Below are 23,771 nucleotides of genomic sequence, written 5' to 3'. Positions count from 1 at the left end.
TGTACAAACATAAGTATATAATTATCAATATATATTATAGAGTCTGTTACTACAAAACCCTTACACAAATTTCTCATCTTGAGACTTATGGAGCAGGTAATTTAGTCTGGATGTAAAGAAGGCTTAAGTTCCACTCCAGCAAAGACCTCCAGGTACCTCCCCAACACTCATCATTAAGATAATGAACAACTCATCCAAGCAGCCATAGCAAACCTTGGTGATAACCAGCAACTTCACTCACAAGGAGAAGAGATCAGAATTAGCCTTTGTAACAAAGGCAGTTTTCAAAAACAGAAAGTTCCTCGTGGTGTTTAATAAACATCCTCAAAGACCCTCCTCGGTGGCTGCAATGTCTAAGAACCATAAACTGAAGCTGAGTCACCCATCACTGGTCACCGAACTGTGAGATGCCCTCCGGCCAAAGTGCATCTGCCAGAAAAGAAATGGTCTCCACTACCACATGAGTGCAGTGTGGAAAAAACAGAAGTGTTTTATTTTTGATGGATGTGCTAATAAAAAGACAAAGTGGTTAGAAATGATGAAGTTTAAGCTACCAAAGAGAGCCCTTTTGTTTGGTACGGTGGATTCTAGCAGTGGGTAGAAGGTTGGACTACATAGGAAACAGTAAAAAGAAATGTGATAACAACTGTATAATTGGCAACAAACCAGTCCTAAGTCACTGCAGCAGCCCAGACCACAACCACAAGAAGTCACAGGAACTGAAGCAGACAGAGCAGATGAACCTCCTGCCATTCCCACCACAGCCACCTGTGAATGTCCACTTGGCTTCCAAGAGGTCTTTCCAGAGAACAAAGCGTGAGGTGAATAGATACGGTCATCCCACCCTGGTCCTCTCCTTGGTTACCAGAGGTAATGCCGATGGCTTGGGGGGTAGGACAGACCTCAATCTGCTGAAGTCCACTGACGGTAGATAAATGCCCATGCTGACAGGGTCAACAACTGACGCTCTAGATTCTGTTTTTAGAATCTAGAGAGCACAATTACTTTTATTTTGATGGATTCGCTAATGAAAAGATATACAATGATTAGAAAGCAAAAGAAAAATATCGAATGTGTTCACTTACAGGAGGAATTTAAGAGAACCAAATAAGACGGGGGTGGAGGGGAGTGTATTGCTATTACAATACAAAACAAAAACAGACAACTATAAACCAGAGCGATCCTACAGGGGCGGGGGACAGAGAAGGATCAGATGGAGGGAGGAATGTGGGGGACTATGGTCCCCCTATGGGTGGGGGAGGGGGAAGTAAACGTTGTAAAATGAACAATAATGTAAATAGATATATAAAAAATGAATAAGTAAATAAATAAAAACGATGGCATTAAACTACCAAAGAATGGCCCTCTCTGGTAGTGCAATGGATTAAAGCACAGCACTGTGACGCTATCACAGCCACTGCAGCATGAGTTTGATCCCCAGCCAGGGAGTGACCCACATGGCCCAGCAGACCTCTCCTGTCTCCCTGCTGCTCCCCTCAGCAGTGCACTTTGTCAGTCTGCCTGTTCTGCTCCCCACTCTGTCTCTGGGGAATCCTCTCACCACCATCCCCAACCCCGCACCTCTGGCCTGTACCCTAGCTCTGTATGCCTAACTAAATAAATCTTTAAAAAATAAAAATAAACTACCAAAGACCGGCCTTCCTGTCCTGTGCTGTGGTGGACTCTGCAGTGGGCCGGCTCAGAGCAGCCTGTGTAGGTGGGAAGGGAGGTGTGTGTGTCAGGGTGGGCCCTGAGGCCTGTCTTAGAGCCGCTTCCCAGAGCAAAGGGAGCTTCCCTGAGCCACCGCTGAAGTCAGCATCAGTTCTTCACGCAGCCTTTGGAGGAGTCTTGTTCCTTTCCCACAGAAAAAAAAGCACAAGAGTGCTTGGCAAGGTTTGCCAAGCTCCCTGCCAGGTGCAACATCTTCTACCTACTGCCTTTCCGATGACCAATGATCAATCCTAAACCGACAGACAGAGCCGCCACGCAGGTGCCTCCCAGGAGGCCCTTGGGAGGTTGGTGACCAGCAACATGCTCATGCTGAGCTACCATGACGCTTTGAGGGCGAGGGGTTCCCTCAGGAGCACCATCCACTGCAAAGGAAGCTCCAAGGAAGCCCCTCCTCTCTCTGGTCAGTCAGACCCTGAGGCCAGCCCTCCAGCCCCCAGGCCGACTTGTCCACATGGCCAGTACTTGGGGGGGCGGGAGGGGGGTGAAGAAAGGGGGGAGGAAGGGGTGGGTAGGGAGGAGGGGTTGGTCTGGCCTCACAGTTATTCACTGGGGAGAGCAGGAGCGAGCAGGGGAAGACCCAAGTGCCCACCCGTCCCCCCCACTCCCCCTGCAGCCTCACTCTAAGTCACCCTCCCTCAGCCTCCTCCCTCAGCCTCCTCCCTCAGCCTCCTCCTTTCAGGAAACGCTCACTTCAGCAAACCCCCCCCACACACACACACACACACACAGCTTCCTCGTGTCCTTTCTCTCCTGAGCTCTGATTGTCCTAGGAAAGCAGTCAGCAACCTTCACTTCTCTTTTGTTTTCCACAAAATGAGTTGACAGATGCAGCGTCCCCTCCAAAAAGAGAGCGACGTCCAAGTTGGCTGGGACAGAAGACTCAGCTTGTGCCTTACCTGGCTGGGCAAAGGCGCCCTGGCCTCACTCCCTCTCCACTGGCCACTCCCCACCCCACCCCAGGGGGCTGCGTTTGGAGGTGGTTTGCATTTGTGTTCCTTTGCAACGATTTTACAGAACTGTTTTTGTTTGGTTGGTTGTTTGCTCCCTTTTGCAGTTCCTGACGCATTCTGCCCTTCAGAATTCTGCCCACAGGGGTCCTTGCAGCACTGAGGACATCAAAGCCGAGGGTTTTCCAGGACGACAGCAGCAGGAACCGCAGGCTCCTCAACGTCCCTCTTGTCCGCTGGCCCCACTCCCTGTACCGGCCCCAATTCGGGCCAGGATCCCTGCCCCGCTGACACACCCACAGGGGAGGGAGAAGGGAGGGTTTCCACCTGGGCGACCCTGTCATCCAGCTCAGATATGCTCTTTGGGATTCGGGGTTCAGAATATGAGCTCTGGTGGATGGATGCCTAGAACTGGGGAGAGGGAGGGAAGGCCAGTGTGGCAGAGCCGGACATGGCAGGGGTGGCAGGAAGGAGGCCCCTGACAGCAGCACCAGGCCAGGAAGAAGTCTCGGTCGTGGTCCACTCAGTGCCCTGGAATCCACCCGTGACACTGCTTTCAGGCCCAGGCGGAGATGGGCCTCAGTGTCAGGGTCTGAGCCCTGCTCCCTGTCAGTCACCAATGAACAAGGAGGAGGCACCTCACTCCGCCCTGCTCTGTGCCTTGGGGTCTGAGGGGGGATGTGGGGGCAGGGCCTGGCTTTCCCATGGCCTGATGACACTGGTGACCTCGCAAAAATAACAAGTCAGCCTTCTCCTCCCCCGCCGCTCTTCCCGTCACTTCTCTTAGGTCCCACTTAGGTCCCACTTCAGAGCACTGTCACCAGAGCAGAGAAACGCGAAGCCTGGAGATGTGCCACAACCAGCGAGAAAAGACTCTGGGCTCACCCTTTCCTACTTATCCTTTCATTTCTCCCAATTCAGCTCCCAGCCACAAAAACCACTTCTCTTCACAAAATACCAAAGTCAGATCTAGCACCTGGTGTATGATAATGACTTAAAAACTGTGTGGAGATGTACATAGCTACCTGCTGTGTGCTGACAGAAGCAAAGCTCGGAGCCCAGGGAGCGGTTTCAGCCCTTTCCTCCCGCTTCACGTGTGTCTGAGTACACACACACACAGTGCATGTGTTTCGGGAGACCAGGTGTCCCTCACCTCTGATGGCTTCGTGGTGCATTTCCCTTTTCCAGAACACTCCGAATCTCCTGCGCGGCTCTCCCCCGGAACACAGTTGCTGGCCTTCACCACCAGCGTCAGGCGCAAAGCCACGATGGACTTGGTGACAGAGTCATTCACAAAACCTAAAGGAAAGGGAGACAAGAGCAAGTGTCCAGTCAAGCTTTACCGACATTCTTTCCACAGAGCTGAGTCTGGCAAACAAAGCACAAGGCCGTAAGCTCGGAAGACAAGCGCACAGCTAGAGGCCATTCGGACCTGGTCCTCCCGGTGGGCCAGACCCCTGCGCACCGTGAGGAACACCTGTGGCCAGGAAGAGGCAGCCAGTCGTCCCCTTCGGTCCTTCTACTCCATTGCTGTCCTTGCCCAGTGGCCAAGTGACCAGTGGTCACTTGGTGTTTGCAACCCGCCATGCCTGCAGGTTCACTGTTGACTTGGGCAGGTGAAAAGAGAATTTGGAGCCTTCGTTATCTCTAACATGCCTTTGACGCTGAGTCAGGAACCTGGACTCACAGGCAGGCCAGCGGGCAGTGAGGCAGGCAGCCCCCTCGCCCCCTCGAGTGCCCCCTCTATCCCCTGGCGCTTGGCCCGGTGCCTGCATTTACACCCAGCGCGCTCTGGCTGCTCAGCCCCAGTGCCTACCCCCACAGACGTGCATGCCCCATGCACGCGCTCACGAGTGCTTGTTGCATCAGCGTGCTATCACATGGGGTAATGCGACCTGGGAGGAGAGCAAGGCCTCAGGGACAGCTGCTGAGGCTGGTGGCGGGGGGCAAGACAGAGCCTCAGTACGGCACGTTCCCTCCACTGGTATCTCAGTTCCATGAATTCCTCCACTCGCGCCTCAGCACTCACTCTGCTTTTGAATCCACCTTGTCCCAGGGAGCCACTTGCCAGTGTCTGCCAACTCCTGCTCCTTGGTAATCTGGGTTGTCACACACAGCCTGCTCTCCCCCCAAGGCTGCACCTGTTACCAGCTCCCTGCACCCTCACAGGTGGACAGTACACGACCCATTCTGCGCTGCGCCAGTATTGTATCAGCTGAAGTTACATGGCTTCAACCACCTATGAAAACAGGTACAATCATGACTGCACGATATCACTGATTTTGATGTCACTGATATAGTATATACTGTCACTGAAGCAACTTCACGGCTAGTGTAACGGTTCGGTTTGTGATCAGCCTTAAGAAGAAACGAAGCCTTGTGGCCTAGTATACCACAAGCGTCCAGACCCTGAAAGGCATTACATACAAAGTGATGTTGGTAAAGCCAAGCATCAGCAGTTACAAAAGTGCTTTTCAAACCATGCTTTGTTCCTCTCTAGTTTCACATTTAATTACGCTTTAAATCTGTAACATCTGCTCCCTTGCTAAGCAGTTACACCACCTAACGCACTCTAATTCTACAGGTCTCCCTGTAAAGTTCGTTTTAAAAATTCTATTTGACTAGTAAAGTTACTAGGCTGGTAGGAAATCGCAGGAATGAGTAGTTAAAAATAGGTGCAGTATAGTTTGATTATTTGCTTCCATTTCCTCAATGAACGTTCACCCCGCTGACGCCCACACTCCAAGCTCTGGATCAAATGCTACGGCTGAACCTTGGGTTCTGCCACTCCAAACGTGCAGCCCTTTGGCTAGTTCTGGAACCACACAATTTTTACGGAGCTTTTCCCACAATCCCAGACTCCACACAGGTGATTCCGAGTTGGGAGTCTGGGCTGAGCAGCTGCAGGCTTGCTTTTGAAAGAGATTCCCTAAATTATCCAAACATGACATGTGCTTCCAATGAGAACCACCAGTTGGGTGGAAAAACAATCTAAGCTGCACAGGTAACACTGTGACTAAGATAGCAACCCCCATGAGTTGGAGGCACACGCGTGAGTCTTGCCTCTTACCTTTTCCTCAACTGTTCTTGAAAGTACAAGTGATTGTGTGATGTTTAGACAATGTTGGTTCCCAGCTTACCGCAAGTCTCTGAAGAAAGTTTTCTAGATTAGTTTTACTTGCTCAGTAAGACTGGGAGCAGTTTGGCCCTAAATCCCCTCAGTAAGCTGTGCCAGAGTTAATCCCACATGACTCGCAACTCCCAGTCACATCACCGACACCCCCAAAAGAGGGTAATAGACCACGCAAGCGGTGAGGAGACTGCCTGGCAGTTCCGTCCAGTGGAGTGTAATCCCAGCAGGTTCTCTGTATCTTCACTAGAGAGAAATGGTCCGAGTTCCTCACAATGAGAAATAATTCTAACTTAACTTTCCTCAAACTGCAGACCTCCAGAACCCTGCAGACCTCAAGGGGCCCTCACCAATGGGCAGCCAGAAGAAGGTGAAATAAGAGAGAATTCTCTTTTGTCAAGTTCTTGGAGGTCTTGTGATTGTTTGAGAGCTGTGAAAGCAGGGCGAGGCCTCAGTCCCAGCACTGAAGCTGATGGGTGCTTGGGACTCACAAAGAAGGAGGAGCTGGTGGTCAATTGGTTTTGTAGCCCTTCTCATCCTCCAGCCAACTGCAACAAATGTAAAATTAGAGGCCTTTCTCGTTTTCATGAATAAACATGATTTGGATCCTAATTGCGTGTAAACCAAGCCCGTGATTCTGAGTATGAGGCTGAAGTGCAGGCCACCACAACGGCAGATCTTGTACTCTGTGTGAACAAACTGGGGCAGGGAGGCTGGGGATGGCAGGAGATTGAGCTCACTCATTCAACCTGCAGATGTTCCCTGAACCCCCAACAGGAGCAGCATTTAGGTTGAGCCCTGAAGTCTCAATATGCGAATGGCTAGCACCTTGAAAAGAACAGAGAGGCAGGAGGGGTCAGTCACCTGGGGTCCTGCGAACCTGTGTAAAGATCTGGATTTCATGCCAAGTGCAATGGAAATCCATTGAAGGAGCTTAAGCAGGGGAACAACACAAGATGTACTCTTTCTCAAAGATCACGTCTGGGGTGGAGAACCAATAAGAAGTTGTATTTTGTCATGGGATGTGAGAGAAAGGAAGGTACCTCACACAGAGTGTGGGTGGTGGTGGTGATGGTGGTAGCTGCAGGCCAGTGAATGAGGTTTCTACTGTGAATCTACCACATTTAAAACTCTGATGAGTCCCCAAGTGGAGCAGTCAAGTTTAGCGACCAACTCATATACAGGTAATGTTCGGTCAGCATCAAGGCTGAAGATTTAAATGTGGTTCTCATCTGAATGTGGGTATTACTGCTTTGAGACAGAACATGCCCTTGGGGGTGAGGGGGGCAGCCAGCACCAGGCTCTATAGACCAGTATTCATGATGTGACAGAATCGTGCTAGAAAAGTCAACAAAAACAAGTATCTGCATGACTTCTCCAAGGGAGCTGCTAAAAAGAGATCAGATTTCTGCAACAGGAAGTGTGTACAGAGCTACAAAATGGCGGAATTTGACAACTACAAAATGGCGGAATTTGACAACTACAAGATGGCGGAATTTGACAACGACAAGATGGCGGAATTTGACAACGACAAGATGGCGGAATTTGACAACAGCAGACTGTGGTGTAAGACAATGAAAAAGTCCCAAGCACTCTGCACATCTGAATGCTGCAGTAGTCAAATGCTAGGAAAGGAAGAGAACAGGTAGGGATAGAGGGAGGGAGGAGAAAAAAAGATCCAATTCCTGCATTTCGGAGACTGCTTCTCCTCACGATACAGCTGGGTAATTTCCCTAATGAGTTTTAAAACTCTAATGAAGGAAAACTTTCTCCAAAGATTACCCAGGGATCTGTTAACACCCTCAAGTAACTAGTTACGATGACAAATAAAAGTTGGATTTCTTTCTGCTTCCCCTACCCGCCCTCCCCTGCGTGCTCACTACCCTCAGGCTCCACAAAGGCACGCAAGCTGCCCTGCCCACAGCCCCACTCTGTGCTCATTAACACGGCAGTAAAACGTTCTGCCGTCATTACAGTCCTTTCAAAACAGTGGCCTTGCCAAACTCCCGTCCCTCGGCGCCCATGAGAAGCTGAGAGCCACTGCACAGGTCCAGTGTGTCGTGCGAATGGAGGGCCCAGCCTCGGTTCCAGGGCCCAAGACGGCTGGCTCCAGGCCATTACCTGTTTATGTTACCACTTGTCTTCTTTAATATTAACACTAAAGAGTCTTAAATGGACTTTGTAGTTAATACCTCATTGGGATTAATAGCGAGTGCGATTTGTATTTCTCACTTCAGTGGTTTGGCTCAAGACCATTTTCTTTTCTGTTAAGGGGAACGCGTACATTGAAAATAAAATTTCAGACCGTAAACACTTGAGCAGTAGGTGTGGGGAACAGACTGCCGAGTTTTCTTATTAGGAATCAGCCTGCCATTTGGCGCAAACCCACAACCTATAAAAACTGTCCGCCATCCCGGAAGTCCCCAGCTAGCAGCAGAGAGGTATGAATGATTTGCAATGTTGCAGATTGTCACTCCAGCTGGTGACCATGGTTTTAGCATTCATTGAAGCTTTGGGAAGGCAAATACTTCCAGTTCCCACATCTTATTCCACAGAAGTCTGGAAGAAATGGTGTGTCTACGTGGACTCTTTAAGAAGGTGGGATGCAGTGAGTGCAAAGCCTAGTAAGTCACTCAGGATCCTTCTGGGTTTCGGACTCAGCACTGTGGGTTGGTCACAGAACCTGAGAAATAATGCTCTTGGGACAACGCTGTGTCAGAGGTAAAATGACAGCTTGATGAGGGAGCAACCTTGAGCCTAGACTAAGTCTAGAAAAATCATGGGAAGGTATCCTGTGGTTCCCCTGGACGCATGCTGCTTTGGCACCCCCCTCTTTGTTCACCCTCTCTCTCCCAAGAGACTGAGAAGTGGCAGGAGATGCAGCTCCAGCTGGCCATGTGAGTTAAGCAACCAATACCCAACAGACTGTTTTTGGTACAGTATCCAATATGTTACATGATATAACCAACATCTTATTATTATAAAGTTGGCCCACTGTCAGCTAAAGTGTTCTAAGCACATTTAATGTAGGGCAGGTTAAATAAGCAATGATGTTCCGTAGATTAAGCATATTAAGTGAAATTTCAACTTATGATATTTTCAGCTTATGATAGGTTTATCGGGATGTAACTCTACCATAAACTGAGGAAGATTATTATCATGGGGACTCCACCCTCATGACCTAATATAATCTTAGTGCCCACCCCCAAATACCATAACAGTGACAGAATTTCAACTGAATATTCAACAGATAGTCCATGACAATCATCATCATGGTCACTGTCATCATCATCACCACCACCCTCATCATCACCACCACCATCATTACCAGTGATCAATGGCGATCACTACCATCATCATCACCCCCCACCATCATCATCACTCTTATCCACCACACCACCATTATCACTACATCACCACCATCATCAGTATTATTACATCAAAATCACTTCCATTATCATCACTATCATCAATAGCAACATCAATGGCCAACATCTATTTAAAGTGCAGTCCTGAATTAATATAGACATGTGCAGATCTGAGCAAAAGTATGAGTCCTGAGTAAATAGCAGAACTAAGATATAGCAAGAAAGTCATTTACAGAATCCCCCAGCTCAAGCCCTCTAGTGTGAAACTCCTGAGACAGAACTTTAATTATTGCTACTTTTAAGAATTATTGCTAGAATGTGAAAAGCATGTCCAAATAGAAGCTCACCACACATTCATAATGTGATTTTTATTATCTTCCATTTTGAATAACTCATTTCTAGAGTCTACTTTAAGAAGCTAGGCTCTAGACTTAAAATTGTAAAAATATGTATCTGAATCAATGAAGTACAACTACATTTCATAGGATTAAAAGACTTTCTAAAGTATAGCCAACAATTAATCCAACAGACCCTGGCCAATGTAATGACAAAATGGTATAAAAATATTCAAATTATAATATCCTTATTTGAAGCAAAATTTATAACTAAGTTTGTCAAATCTTTCCCTGTGCCTATTTCTGGCATTAAGTAATCTCCACTTAGAAAAAAAAAATTTTTCTCATTCCATATGAAAACCGTATCATAATTGGACACATTTTGTAATGCCAATTCCTGAATACCCATTGGTAGAACATAAAAATTAATTTGTACTTTCCTTTGAAATTTTGTTGGCTCACAGAGAATATACAATTGAAGTTCTTCACTTATCTAATCTCTTTTTTAATGTCTATTTGATCGCCTTTTCATAATCAGTTCGAATTGTATCTTTTAATCTTCCATTAGTATAGTTTCAACTCATCAAATACTAGTAAATCAATTGCTGAATTACTGTAGAACTCATATTCAATTACCTACCACATCCAGTCATTAATGCCCCGTGAATGCATCCTGATTAATGGCTCTACTAATAATGCCAAAATAATTAATCAGTTCTCAGTGTTGACATGAGAATAATGGGAAATTATAAATGCACAGCTAATTGGTTGTGGATGACTATAAAAGTTAGGGAGTCGGGAAATCAAGCTTTCAGATGCATTCACAGAAAAAGCCACTGATTGACATGTTTGCTTTCCTCCTCCCTGGTTGTGGCAAGCACTGGGAACATAATCATTTCATTGTCTTTGTTCTTTACAGCTCTTTGCTCTGCTTGATCCCAAATCCCAGGTTTAAGTGGCCACTGACAAACAAGACTGTCTGGTAACTTCAAGACTGCATAAAAGAAGCTACCTGAATTTACAAGTGTTTGGTCAGATGTCTAATTTGAAATGCATTCACTTCTTGAATTATGCATAACAACTTCATTTTTCAGTGCAGGTATTTAATCCACTAAAAATAGAACTAGTCCATGTATTGCAATGAAGTCCCAATGGTGAGCCATGATTTGAGAAAAACAACTGAGGGAACATGGAGATATTGACTCAGAGTCAGCCATGTGGCCGTGCTATTTCTAGCTCCTGGTAGCATCCTCATCAGAAGAGAAGTCACCCTCTCAGCCTCCAGATGCTCAGGGGCAGCCTTCCCTCTCTGCTCCATTTTCTGGAGCTCTAGAAAAGTCTCCATAACTCAGCCCCTCTCCAAGCAGACTCACACTGCTTAGGCCCTGCAGTGAGACAGCAATACCTACAGACTTTATTTCATAGACTATGAGTTCGATTCCACCATGACCCAATGAATCAGGATCTCTGGGGATGTTGCCAAAGACACCATGGGCTTTCCAGTTCCCCCAGCTGTCTGGTTTCCAGATATGGAGGGTGCTGTCTTAAGGATGACTTCTTTTCTGCATTGTAAAATGCAAATATTTCAGTAGGAATGACCTTTCACTAGAAGAGTGAGCCTACCGGCCCCTTCTCTTCAATGACTCCTTCTTGCCACTGGACCCTCACAGGACCCACACTCCAGCACGTTTGACCAGCCTACCTCTTCTCTGCATCTCCACCTCTCTCACCTTATTCTCTGAACTCCTGTCATTTACTTGTTCAGCTCCTCCCATATGATGCATCCTTTCCAGCCCCAGGACCTTTGCATATGCCGTGCAAGTTTCCCTACTGTCTAGTTAGTATCGCCACCTAATCATTTTTCTTAAATGTAATGCCCTCACTGTTCCAGATTTTTGCTATCAGCTATAGTCACAGCACACTGGGCCTATTACATTTACAACTATTTATTTGCAGAATTGTTTATCACCTGTCACTCCACCAAAACATACAATTACCGAGGTGAGGTCTAAGATTTCTGATCATTTTATTCATTGCCATATCACCAGCACCAAGAATTGCTAGCTCCTGAGTGTTCAATTAAATATTTTGAGGGAGGATGCAGGGTGGGAAGGAAAACAAGGGAGCGATGTGTGGTGGCTGCACATCTGGAATACCAGAGGGTCTCACGACAAGGAGAAGCAGGCGCTCAGGACAGAAAGCTGCCCCTGGCCCCCTGATCTAGTGGACAGTCTCAGTGGACACAGGAATCAACCGTGGCCAACCACAGAGCAAAGCAGCTTCAATACTGACACTGAGCCTCAGGCCAATTAGGTGGACAAACTCATTCCAAGCCTGCCTGCTCAGACCATTGGCGATACCACCAAGCCTGCTTTGGGGCCTTTCCAAGAAGGAATGAATGGCAGATTGTCCCGGCTCCCAATCAGCTCCGTCCCGGAATAACACTTTAATTCAGTATGACCAGCAGGCCAGTAGGCTGAAAAGGGCTCCCTTTATCTGTCCAGAACAGCTTTTATTTCTGCTGCAGTCTTTACATAAAGCCCAGACTGCTATCTGGGTTCTTTCTTCAGTGTTACAAGTGAAAATTTCTACCCTTCTCTCTTACAATCTTTACTGTCCAAAATCCCAACTGGCTTTGTTTGAACAGCCTGTTTCACTGTTGCAAAATCTAACAGGGTTCAGTGTGTAAGGGAAATCCAGAAACAAAATAAAGCAAAATGATCTTTTGTATTTGAAACAAAGAAAATATTGTTGCACACCAGGTGATTCTTGTTCCTTTCTAGCTTCCATTTCTGCTGCTAATTGTAGATCCTGGCCTGGGTAGAGGGGCTGCCTGTCACCCCCAGGGGAGACCCAGCGATGACCAGGTAGCAGTCTGGGCTTCCTATAAAGACTGCAGCAGAAATCAAATCTGTTCTGGACAGATAAAGGGAACCCTCAATAAGAAATGCAAGCTTCATAATCAGGGTTGGTTGCTTGTAGAAGCGGATCACATCCTGTATTCTATAGAAAATGCTCCTGAAAAAAACAACTATCACACCAATAGACCTGTAGTTTTCTATTCATGATCATGCACTATACCCAGCACATAAATGTTAGCATTCTTTCCAACTCCAAAACCTGTTTCTTCCCAAACTCACTGTCCAGTCTCCTGGGCACCACCACACACTCCAAGCAAGACTCTTCACAGTCTTCTGCCCATCAAGTTTCAGACCACAGCAGGGCACATATGTCTCTGCTCCCCTGTGTGCCATCCCAGTCTGGCTGAGCAGCCATGTGGATGGCATCTGTGAATGGGCATCCTTCTAAGGGTGGGGTGGGAGAGGGGTGAGAAGGACTCTTGCTTGCTGGATCCATTCCCAGAAAGTTCTTCGCAGTGGAGAACCCAGATAGCAGACAAGACAGAGAAAAGAACCAACATTAAACAACAGAGAGATGATGCGTATATACCAGATAAAGAGCTAGAAGAACAGGAAGAGCAAAGAAGGAAACGCCTCAAAGTCTGAGTGCTGGGTTGAGATTTTGAGGAGCAGACATTGAGTGGGAGAGAGAACTTCAGCAGGTGAGTGGTAAACACATGGAGACTGTAAAGAGCAGTGGATGAGAAGGGGAGAGGCGTTTGCTGCATAAGAGGAAGATACGTGTCCAAATGCCACTCACAGTCCCTCCAAATAACAAAAATTTCAAGTGTTTTAATTCTACTAATTTATTTTTATTTATTTATTGGGGGGGGTGCTACCAAACTGTTATTTGAATATATATAAGTCTGGGACAAGATTTATCTGGGTTACATAATTTACTAGTACATTGTTTCTGCCTGGAGATTAAACTTTCTCAAAGTCGGAATTGGAGTCTTACTTTCTTTTGTTTCCCCAGAGAAGTTTTATTTATTGATTTGTATTATGTTTTCAGTGAGACAAAGCTGGTTTGCAACACTGTACACTCTTCAGAGGCACATGTTCACACTTTTTCGGATGGCTCTTACTGCGCCCACACCTCCCCAGGACTGAGCTACGTCTGGTACGTAGTCATTAATCAAGAAAGGTGCGCTGGTGGAAAGGAGGGATGTTCGTGGATGAGCAGATAATACATCCTGGTTTCTGACTTGGTGGTGTTCCAGAGGCTGTTCTCTGCTATTAGTGATGTAGACAAATGGTATTTGCTAGTGTATGTATTTAAGGAGATTTTCCACTTGCCTACCAAGCAAATATAACTTTTGTAGGTCAAACTCACAATTCCAGCATTAAAATAGGACAGCCCTAAGAGCGGTGCTTGTTAAGGATGTGTATGAACCAAAAATATCATGGCATTCAAAACCCAAATGTCAGCGAGAGCACTGGAGACGAGAAAGCAGAGAGCCTTTTGAAGTGCGGCCCTAATTATGTACCTCCTGCACCCCACACGGCCAATTTTCTCCTGCTGAAGTGCCTGCCTTGGGTGCCTTTCCTTGCTGCTTTGAGTTGTATGTGCAAGAGTTTTGTGGAAAACAATTCAGATTGCCATGATTTTTGTGTCCATAGCCAGTGATCATCCTGAAAGGAGCCCTGCCAAGTTTTTTAAATATTTGTCTTTTCTGGAAAATCCTTTGCTTTATTTTCATGGACCAGTTCTGGCCACATAAAATGTCTATGGTGAGGGGAAGTTGAGTATTTATCTTCAAGATGGTAAAGCAAAAGAGCCTCAAAAAAGCTGGCGACAGCATGGAGTGGCTGTCTTCTGGAACTGGAACACTCTTTGCATGACAGTAAGTGGGAGAAATGTCACTGGGATGTGACAGTGTGACAGAGCCCAGGAGAGCACCAGACGCTGCTCCTCTCTCATCCTTTTATCGATACGCTCACTCTGACATGCAAATGCAATCCCAGGATGACATTCCATTTCCCATGACGCCGGTGTGTAAATGCGAATTGGCAGGTGGTCTGAAACTACTCCTAATGCTTTCTGCCTCGGCACTGGTACTGTCTTGCTCTGGAAACTGTTAACGATCACTTTTCTCGGGGGTGAGTTTCCAAAATGCTTCACAGGACTAAGAAAGCTGCTGAGAGGTAAGTGTAAATTTCAAGTTGGATCTAGTTGGGAGCATGTTGTCAAAAGTGGGTGGAAGGGAGCATTGCACAACCCTAAAGATACACCAATGCATGAGTGAACACCACAGGAAAGGTGTAGATGATTGGGTGATTTACACCCAATTTGTCATTAAAAGATTCAAAAGTGGCCCTCCCTGGTGGCGCAGTGGGTTAAAGCACAGTACTGAGAGGCTTGAGTCACTTCCGCATGAGTTCCATCCCCGCTGGCTCCGAAGGAGATCCACATGGTGCTTGCAGACCTCTCCTGACCCGCCCGCTGCTCCCCTCAGCAGTGGACTTCGTTGATCTGCCTGTTCTGTCTCTGGTGAATCCTCTCACCCTCCCCATCTCTGGCCTGTACCCCAGTTCTGTATGAATAAATAAATCTTTAAAAGATTCAAAGGTTTTGAATACATTCCATACCTGGGAATACAACCCAAATAAACCCTCAGAAAACATACAAAGATGAGGTTGTAAGGATGTTGGAAAGTTTGTATGAACGACACAGGAAAAAGAGTGGAAGAAGCCACTTGTTCACCACCAGCATGGCCATTAAAAGCGCGTTGATTCAATGGAGCACTATATAGTCGTCAAGAAGAATACGATAGGGTTACACTTGTTGACATAAAAGGACATCAGTGAGACATTCAGTGAGAAATGTAAGGAACCAAACAACACACAAATGTGTTCTGTCCAACAGTGTGTGAAAGTGTGAGTTCAGGTGTGCAAACTGGACTACAAAGAAATGTATCTGCAAGGAACTGCCATAAATTGTAAACACTGGTTGTCAGTGAAGGCTGGAGGATTATAAAAAAGTACATTTTAGATTTTCCTTTCTTGTTATATATATTACTTTTATGGTAAGAAATGGATAACAGGGCCCTCCCTAGTGGTGCAGCAGGTTAGGGCACAGCACTGCAAGCTGACCACAGCCTCTTCAGTGTGAGTTCGATCCCCAGCCCCGGAGCTGACCCACAGGGCACAGCAGACCTCTCCGGTCTCTCCACTGCTCCTCTCAGCAGCATGCTTTATCAATCTGCCTGTTCTGCTCCCTGCTCTGTCTCTGGTGAATCCTCTCACCCCCTGCACCTCTGGCCTGTACCCTAGTTCTGTATGCATAAATAAATAAATCTTAAAAAAAAGAAAGAAAGAAAGAAAGAAAAACAGATAGCAGTCTTTTGTTTTTCAAGAGTGCAAGCTGGGAAGTTACTTCTAGTGGCAGAAAACCATCATCTCAAGAGGTTTTATATGTTTACCTTTGACTTATATATTTAAACTCTCTCTCACGCTCGACACTACTCTTCTGATTTCTCCTCCTTTTTCCCTCCCTCTCTCTATTTTCTTCTCTTTGCCTGTCTTCCTCCCTCTGGCCCTTCCCTCCCCCCAAAAAGAAGAAAGAGTTGCTATTGCTCTTATTCACAAATTCACACTGGTTTTATCCCCAAACATATAGTTAGTTGTTGTTCTTCTTGGTTAGTAGTCCCTCGTATTTGCGCGTTTGCAAAAATCGTGGTATGCAAAAGAGGGACTAGAAGAGCCTGTCAAAGGGTCTGCTGTGGAGCAGTGAGAGCTAAGCCAGCAAGCTGCCGCTCCACAAAGCCTTATGCCATGGGAGAAACATCTCCCTCTTTGACCGCCAGCCTGCAGTCTCCCAAGTCTGGCAGTCACACTCAGTGACATTGACAATATTTAGGAAGACAGCAGGATACTCAAGTTCAAGGTCAACTAAATATAAACACACACACACTAAAATTCACTACCAATAAAAAACTAAAAACAGTACGTTGCTAATACTTTTGAAACATAGGTTCACCTTCAGCAAAGTTTAAATTAAATAGAAATTTTCTGATCAGGCAAGGGTGAGCTATGAGAGTTTTATCTAAATCATGCTATACGGAACAACCTTATACCTTTGTTCTCTTCCAGCGTTTGCTTTTTATTTTAACATTTCCCAAGTCCACCCCCCAGCCCCCAGCCCGATCCATCTATTGCAAGGAGTTCAGGAGACTATATTCAACTGTGGTTTTAAGATGACCTGGTGGTGTTAAAATATTTGCATTTTCTTTGTTCCCTCTTAAGCTTGCAGCAAAAGAAAGTGTTACTGCTTCTATAGCTGGTTTCCTTTCCAAACTTCTTTGACTGTCTTCCCTTGTTCCACAGAGCAATCTCTCTTGCAGGATAAAATGCAAAATGTTGTATTCCCAAAAGGATGACGGAAGAAGTTTCTTCCTGACTTTCTTTTCTTTTTGCATTTGATCCTCTGAAATACTTTTAATATAACAAAAAGGGGAAAAGTTTAAATGTCACAGAGGTGGGCTATGAAAATGTTCCAAAAGTCTTCAGATTGGCATTTGCAGCTGGAAGCTTCCTTTGACTGGCCTTTCCAAGCCAAACTACGGTCACAGGAGAATAACGCTGAATCCCTCCAGTGACTGCGTGTGGCCAGTATGTGGTAAGGTCCCTTCTGTCAAGGAGTCACAGCCTACCTGAAGCTGCAGTTTCAACATAGCGAAACATGAGGACACGAACCATTCCGATGCTAAGTCAGGTGGCGCTGGCTCTAAAGCAGGTGGCGGGGACAGGGGGGAGTGAGGTGACTGCTAGCAAAGTCAAGATTTTATTAAAGAGTTGGAAGAAGGGCAAAGAGACAAAGCTGGGGAAGAGACTGTACCCAGAGGAACAAAGGGGAGCCCTTAGGGTTGGGGTTAGGCGGCTGTCTAGGACAGCAGTCCAACCCCGGGGCCAGGAAAATGGGCCCCCAGTGCTGTACCAGCATGCAAAGCCAGGCACCGTCCACATAAAAGCTGCTGGGGTATCTTGAGGGCAGGGCCCTCGGGCCCGCCGGGAGGGCGGCAGACAGAGCGGCAGTCGTGGAAGGGAAGCCTGGGCTGCAGCAGGGTCTACAAATGCCAAAAATCAGAATTCATGCAGTAGGCTGGAGAAGGTGGGCTTAAAAGGGAAGGTTCCAGCTCAAGGGACAGCCCAGGGGCCGCAGGTCTCCGACACCCAGGCTTGAGTCAGACAGGATGTACCCATCCACCTGTGCCAAGGAGAACTAATGAAACATCACAGGGTTGTTTGTGAGTGACCTGGACACAGAGGCCTTTGTGTAAGCAGGCAGGTTGGACACTATGAGAATGACAGGGGTGATTTTTGCAGTCTGGCAGCAATGGACATCTGGGAGAGGAGTGAAGGTACTTCAGCGAATCAGCCCTGCTTTACCAGGTCAGGCCGAGGATGCAAACAGAACATTCTAAAGTTCTAAGTGCCACTATCTTATTTCTCTATATCCTAATTTGCTCTGTACGAAGTGAGGGGCTGACAGGAAACACATACCATTAAACAGTAAAATACAAGATAAAAGGGACATCCAAGCCAGGAAAATACAACGTGAGGAATATATAGAAGAAAGGCAAGCCGTCAATCCTTTACTATTAGAGCAGCGCGTTCTGCATCTCCCAGTGGCCTTTCCCAACGAGGAGAGGGACCACTGATGCCAGGCATCTTTAATTCCACAGGGGATCATGGCGTCCGACATGTCCTGGCCTGGACCTGGTCTTTCTCCCCTCCCATCCCTGCCCTGAGTCTTCCACAGGGGGCCAGGTTCACCTTTAGAAGACTCACCTGGTGAGTCTTCTGTGGTTCACTTGGCCAGAGAACTTGAAGTCAGGTGAGGACAAGACAGAACATGTGCTAGGGCCAGGGTCTGACTGTTTATGCCCTGGCTCCTTCTAGCTGCTGAGCAAAAGCCACAAGAATTTATCAAGAAGTGACTGAGATAAGGTCAGACCCACTTGGAGGTCTGATATCTAAATTGCTGAGAAAGACACACACACGTAAATTAATATGGCCCACGACGCATGGCTTCTGCGAGCTAGAATCTGCCCAAACAGCTTCTGTCCCTACGTTCCTACGTTCCTGGGATTTCTTCCCTTCTGAATACGGCCCAGCCTGGCCCCTCTGAGACAATCCTCATGGCACCCCTTGCTTTTCAGGGCATCTTCCTCCCCCCAAATTCCTCTCTTTATCTGATGGCTAGGAGAACACACCAAAACTCCAGTTAAATTATTCTAAAACTTAAATTTTTAAAAGACCAGGCTTAAGGAATAATTTATTCAGAGGGAAGGAAGAGAGTCCAGGAATAAGAAATTTAAGCCTAACAAAGGATTCCAAAAGACTATCTGAAAATGCACATAAAAGACTAGGAGGTCTTTCTTTTGCCTGTTAAGGGTAAACGAGAGCCTAGGAAATAAAACTCGCGCTTGGAGCACTTAACTTTATGTGAACGTGTTCATATCCAAGGTGAGAGGCAGTTGGAGGGATCGGTGGGGTTTTCAAAGATCCTGTTTTGTGCTTGTGGAAATGAAGTGCCACTTGCAGGTGTGATCGCCTCCTGTCAGTGTCTAACACTGTTACTGAATCACCCTAAGACACAGTCTCTGGGGCCATCAGAATGTCATGCTCTGCCCTTTGTATACCAGACCACGCTGTCCCCTCACCCAACAGTTAACTGGTTCTTCCTCTGAACCCCAGGGGTCCCTCTGCACAAACTCATCAGCATGCTCGCTCTGCCCCTGGACACCGCGCCTAGGTCAGTCTTGCCTTTCCAGACTAGTACCGTGCCTGAGAAATAAGAGGTATGCAGTACCTGTTTTCTGAAAGAACACAGAAGTAAGTATTCCCATAGTCCTGCATTCTACACTACACGTACAACTAGATTACGTTCCTTTACATGCAGACAGGGGAAGCAGGTGAATCCGTGGAAGGAACCGTCTCTGGGTTAACAGCAAACGCTGTAACGCCCAAACTCCTGCAGGGTTAGGGAAGCAGAGGCCTCTGGGAACCGATGACCTCTCTCTCTTTCCTGAGAAGGATGAACAAACATACAAATCACATCCTGGGAATTCCTGGGCACCCAGGAATTCACCATCAATGTGACCAGGGTCAACTGAGTCCAGATTAGGAATATTTACATAAGAATGTCTGTTGGTTTTGTATTAAAAATTCCCTACTTTCTTTCAAACAAGACAGATGGTTTGCCCAAGACCATCTCCAGGGCAGCGTCATGATGCCAATGTCCCAGGGAAGGAGAAAGAACTCAGCCCTCACACCACAGTCATTTTCTCACGGACTGAAGAAAAGTCTTACACCTCTTCGGACCCTCTGAAGTATCTCATTCTTCCTCTTCATGTCTAAAGAGAAACTAAACAGAATACACAAGACAAGAAACTTATCTTGAACTGGAAATTCTGATTCAAGGCATCATAAAGCCCTGCAGCCCAGGGATACAAGCCAGGAATGGACAGACCAGGGCACTTAGGGTCCATGAACACAGGGGCCACAGGGACCTCGAAGCCGCTGCTTCCGGGGCTCCAGGGCTCCCCCAGCAGCTGTGGTCCTAACTTGATCCCAGGCCCGGCAAGCACGTTCCTATGGGTCTCAGGCACAGAGGTCATTCTGTGAAGGTGAGGGGTTTGGTAAAGGGACAAGACAGCTTGTCTATAGATCATGGCTGAACCCCCCTGATCAGGATTAAACACAAAAGTGCACTTATTTTTATGATATTACTAGACTTAAAAATGTACCAAAAACTCTAAGAACGATAGAAATATGGTAAAAATAACAGGAAAAGTGGTGGGTTGCGGACAGCAAAATAAGGGAGGAAGAAAGGTATATAGAGGCAGCTGAGCCCGGTCAAGCAAGAACAGAGAGGACAAAATGGATCAAAGCAAAAAATAATGTCAAAGAACAGGGGAGAGATAACGTACTACACAGGGGTAAGCAATAAATACGGGCCCTGAAAGGTGAGGAGGGAAAAGCAGACTTGTCGGAGCAAGCCCCAGGACCAGAGGTAGGACTGTTGGTAACCACCCTCCTCACCCCCACCCCCGGGGCATCCCGACCCAAAGAGACTCCCCCCCAGGCCTTCCCGGCTTGTCTGAGTGAGTACAGGCATAGGAGATTTGAGAATCCTCACAGAGCAGAATCTTTGGCTGCTCTTTTTTCTCCAAAGCCACTCCAAGAGAGAATTTAAATGAGGTCTTGGAGAATAGAGTTGAGGGACTTAGCCATGGAGAGAACGGGAGGAAGGTGGTTCCCTCTAGGAACTGGAGAATGGGTGGACAGAGCTGAGGTCCACAATGAGGAATGACAGGAAATGCACCCAGAGGTAACAGACAAGGGAAATAAAAGCCTCAGGAGGGTGCCCAAGGACGCCTCACCTGGAGCCTTCTAGCACAGAAGCCACACAGACGCCAGCACGGCCTCACCTCTGAGGTGGCCCACCCCTCCGTGCCTCTGAGCCCAGTGAAGACAGTTTCACGGAGGGCCCTCCCTGGTGGCCCAGTGGTTTGGGGGGCGTTCTTGCAGGTTGGCCCTTTCGTTGCAGTTTGGTTCCTTGTTCCGGGGGTTGCCCCCCCTGGGGCGGCGGCCTCTGCTGGCCTGCCCGCTGCTCCCCTCAGCAGTGTACTTAGTCAGTCTGCCTGTTCTGCTCCCCACTCTGTCTCTGGTGAATCCTCTACTGCCCCTGCACCTCTGGCCTGTACCCCAGTTCTGTATGCATCAATAAATAGATCGTAAAAAAAAAAAAGTTTCACGGAACTACAACTGGAGCAAGGACTCTTCCCCCTTTGGAAATAGGAACAATTGGGGTGCATGAATCACTCGGGGAGCTAATGAATACCACCACTGTTCCCCATGGAGCAGACAAGGCGAAACAAAGGTCAAGGTAGCGATTCACCCCAAAACATTGCATAAAGCAAAGAGCATATTTGCAAGAAACACATTTAGAAAGAGCAGACGGATCATTACGGCAAGGGCAGAGGAGCCGAAACTTGGGGGCGGCAGAGGGAAACAGCCCTCGCCAAGGCACAGGAGAGCCACAGGCTGTGGAATGTTCCACCGGCCTCTCCTCTCTACGAAGCAGTGTGACTACTCAGAAGGCGATGGGAATGAAGAAAACTATAAAATAATGCAACATGGTGGCGCTGGAGTCACGATCTGGAATGTGCAGCCCAGTAGCACCAGGCAAGGGACAATGAATTTTTCAGACAGTACTTGTGTGAAGCTGGGGACAGCCACCACACTTGCCTTCTAAAGACACAGAAGTGTCCTCTGCTCTGCAGCAGAGAAATTTTAAAATACCGTTAGTCATCAGTGATGTAAGGAATGACAGCGAACGGGAGAGAAGAGAAGCTTCTTTCAAGTGAATGAATGAGGGTGAGTGAGTGAACGAGCCGTAGTTACACAGGGCCAGTCACCAACGCTCGGGTTCTAACCTGCTTTGCAAGGAAACATTCTCCCTGCCCCACTAGCAAGGGTTTGTTCACCTGCCAGAGGGATGCTACTGTCCTCTTCAAAATAAAGTTTGGCTCTTAGCAAAAATGCCTTCATGTCTGGGAGTTCCGTATGATAAAAACCAATTATGTTAAGAAGCTGTTTTCAAGGGGAAAAAAAATTAACAGAAACAGCATTAAACATGTCAATATAGTAAGTGCGAAGCTTCCACAGTGATCACAAGAGATAATCTTGTTTCTGATAAAAAGATGCTGATAGGCGACAGGCGTCCTGGCGTGTGGATGTGGCTAAGTCATCACCTCACCAGCCGCCATGAGCCCTCAGCCAGACTGGACACGGGAGCGTCTGCTGCCTTGAAGGAAGCAACACTGGAAGGTTGTATCTCCACTACAAAGCCCCAAGAACACTTAGAAAGCTCTAGTGAGGACAGTTATAAAGATGGCAGATCATAAATTTTCAAAATGGATCACAAAAGTTTTGAGAAAGAAAGCATGCTACTCCAAGTTGTGCTAATTGTCATAACCTCAGCAGTACCTTGAGAAAGAACTCCTATTTTAGTCTGAATACATCCAATGATTATTTTAATTACTTCTCAAGCAGTGACATATTTCAAGCAAAGATAAATAATTTTCATAAACTTTTTGTTAACAAAATGAGTTTGAATTGCATTAAAGTTCAAAAGCTTCTTCGTGGGCGCAACGGGTAAAAGCACAGCACTAATAAGCTATTGCAGCCACTGCAGCGTGAGTTCGATCCCCGCCCTGGAGGTGACCCACATGGCGCGGCAGACCTCTCCTGGCCCACCTGCTGCTCCCCTCAGCAGTGTACTCTGTCAATCTGCCTGTTCTGCTCCCCACTCTGACTCTGGTGAATCCTCTCACACCCCCTGCACCTCTGGCCTGTACCCCAGTTCTATATGCATAAATAAATATATCTTTATAATAAAAAAAGAGATTCCTTGTACCTCAAAAGAAAAGTTTCACATTAACGCTAGAGAAATTAATACTTTCTCTAATAGAATTTCACATTAATAACAGAGAAAATCCTTTTCTATTAATGTCCAGCCCTATCCCCCCAATAAAAATGTAGTGTGAAGTGTCAGCTAATCTTTCAAATGGCTTTCTTCTGACAACATTAAGAACAGTTTTAAAGAGTGGTGATAACTCAGACATTTTTGTGAAATGTTAGCTCCATGTCATAGAAAGGCAGGTTAATCTAGAAAAAACATTTAAAAGACCCATATAAAGTAAAAATGAAACTATTTGTCAAAATAAACAAGCCATTTCCTTTTAGAAATTGCTAAGACAGGCCCCGGAGCAAATCACAATTGCTTGGAACAGAATATGGAATAAAATTGAGATTTGACTCTTGACAATATTACCTCACACAAATGCTGCCATAATCTATCATCCACCTTAACAGTCTGCCCAGCCAGCCGGAAGGTCAAGACCCGCCCCCCCCCCCAACCTTCTCCAACAAGAACATTTCCCAAGCTCATGTTCCCAGCAACATCCCTATTCCACAGTCCCTCCTCCGATATAAGATTTCCAAGGACTGGGAAAAGGCCCAGCAACTATAAAGTGCAGTATAAAATATACTAAGCTTTCATTTTATAGTTGTGTGTATATATGTGTGTGTGTGTGTATACACACACACACACATACACAATTTCTATGTTTTATATTTTCTATATATCTTCGCAACATACTTAGCATACCTTGAAGAAAGCAGAGAGAGTGCACCAGAATCACCCCATGCAGTCTACGCCTTCACTGCCACTATCTTCTCTGACCTTCCCAGCCCCCCTGAGTCACACGTCACAGGACTGAGCAGGAGATGGTATTAAAGGCAGGACGCAGGCGGCTCTGGGTGTGCCGGGCGGGGTGGGGGTGGGGGGG

The 23,771-nt window shown here is 46.8% G+C and overlaps 1 protein-coding gene across 1 annotated transcript in view; it reads right to left on the bottom strand.

The window, feature by feature from the left end:
* Positions 1 to 23,771, bottom strand: part of DNER (delta/notch-like EGF repeat containing) — a 158,518-nt gene that overhangs the window by 128,286 nt on the left and 6,461 nt on the right. Inside the window, exon 4 of the mRNA XM_012725210.1 lies at positions 3,832 to 3,977. Coding sequence (XP_012580664.1) covers positions 3,832 to 3,977 — 146 coding nt within the window. The remainder of the gene's footprint in view (positions 1 to 3,831; positions 3,978 to 23,771) is intronic.

This window comes from Condylura cristata, unplaced genomic scaffold (genome assembly GCF_000260355.1).
Source record: "Condylura cristata isolate star-nosed mole 26May11 unplaced genomic scaffold, ConCri1.0 scaffold00002, whole genome shotgun sequence".
Taxonomy (NCBI): domain Eukaryota; kingdom Metazoa; phylum Chordata; class Mammalia; order Eulipotyphla; family Talpidae; genus Condylura; species Condylura cristata.
The sequence above is the reverse complement of the archived record's forward strand: the minus strand, read 5'-3'. Positions and strand labels throughout refer to the sequence as shown.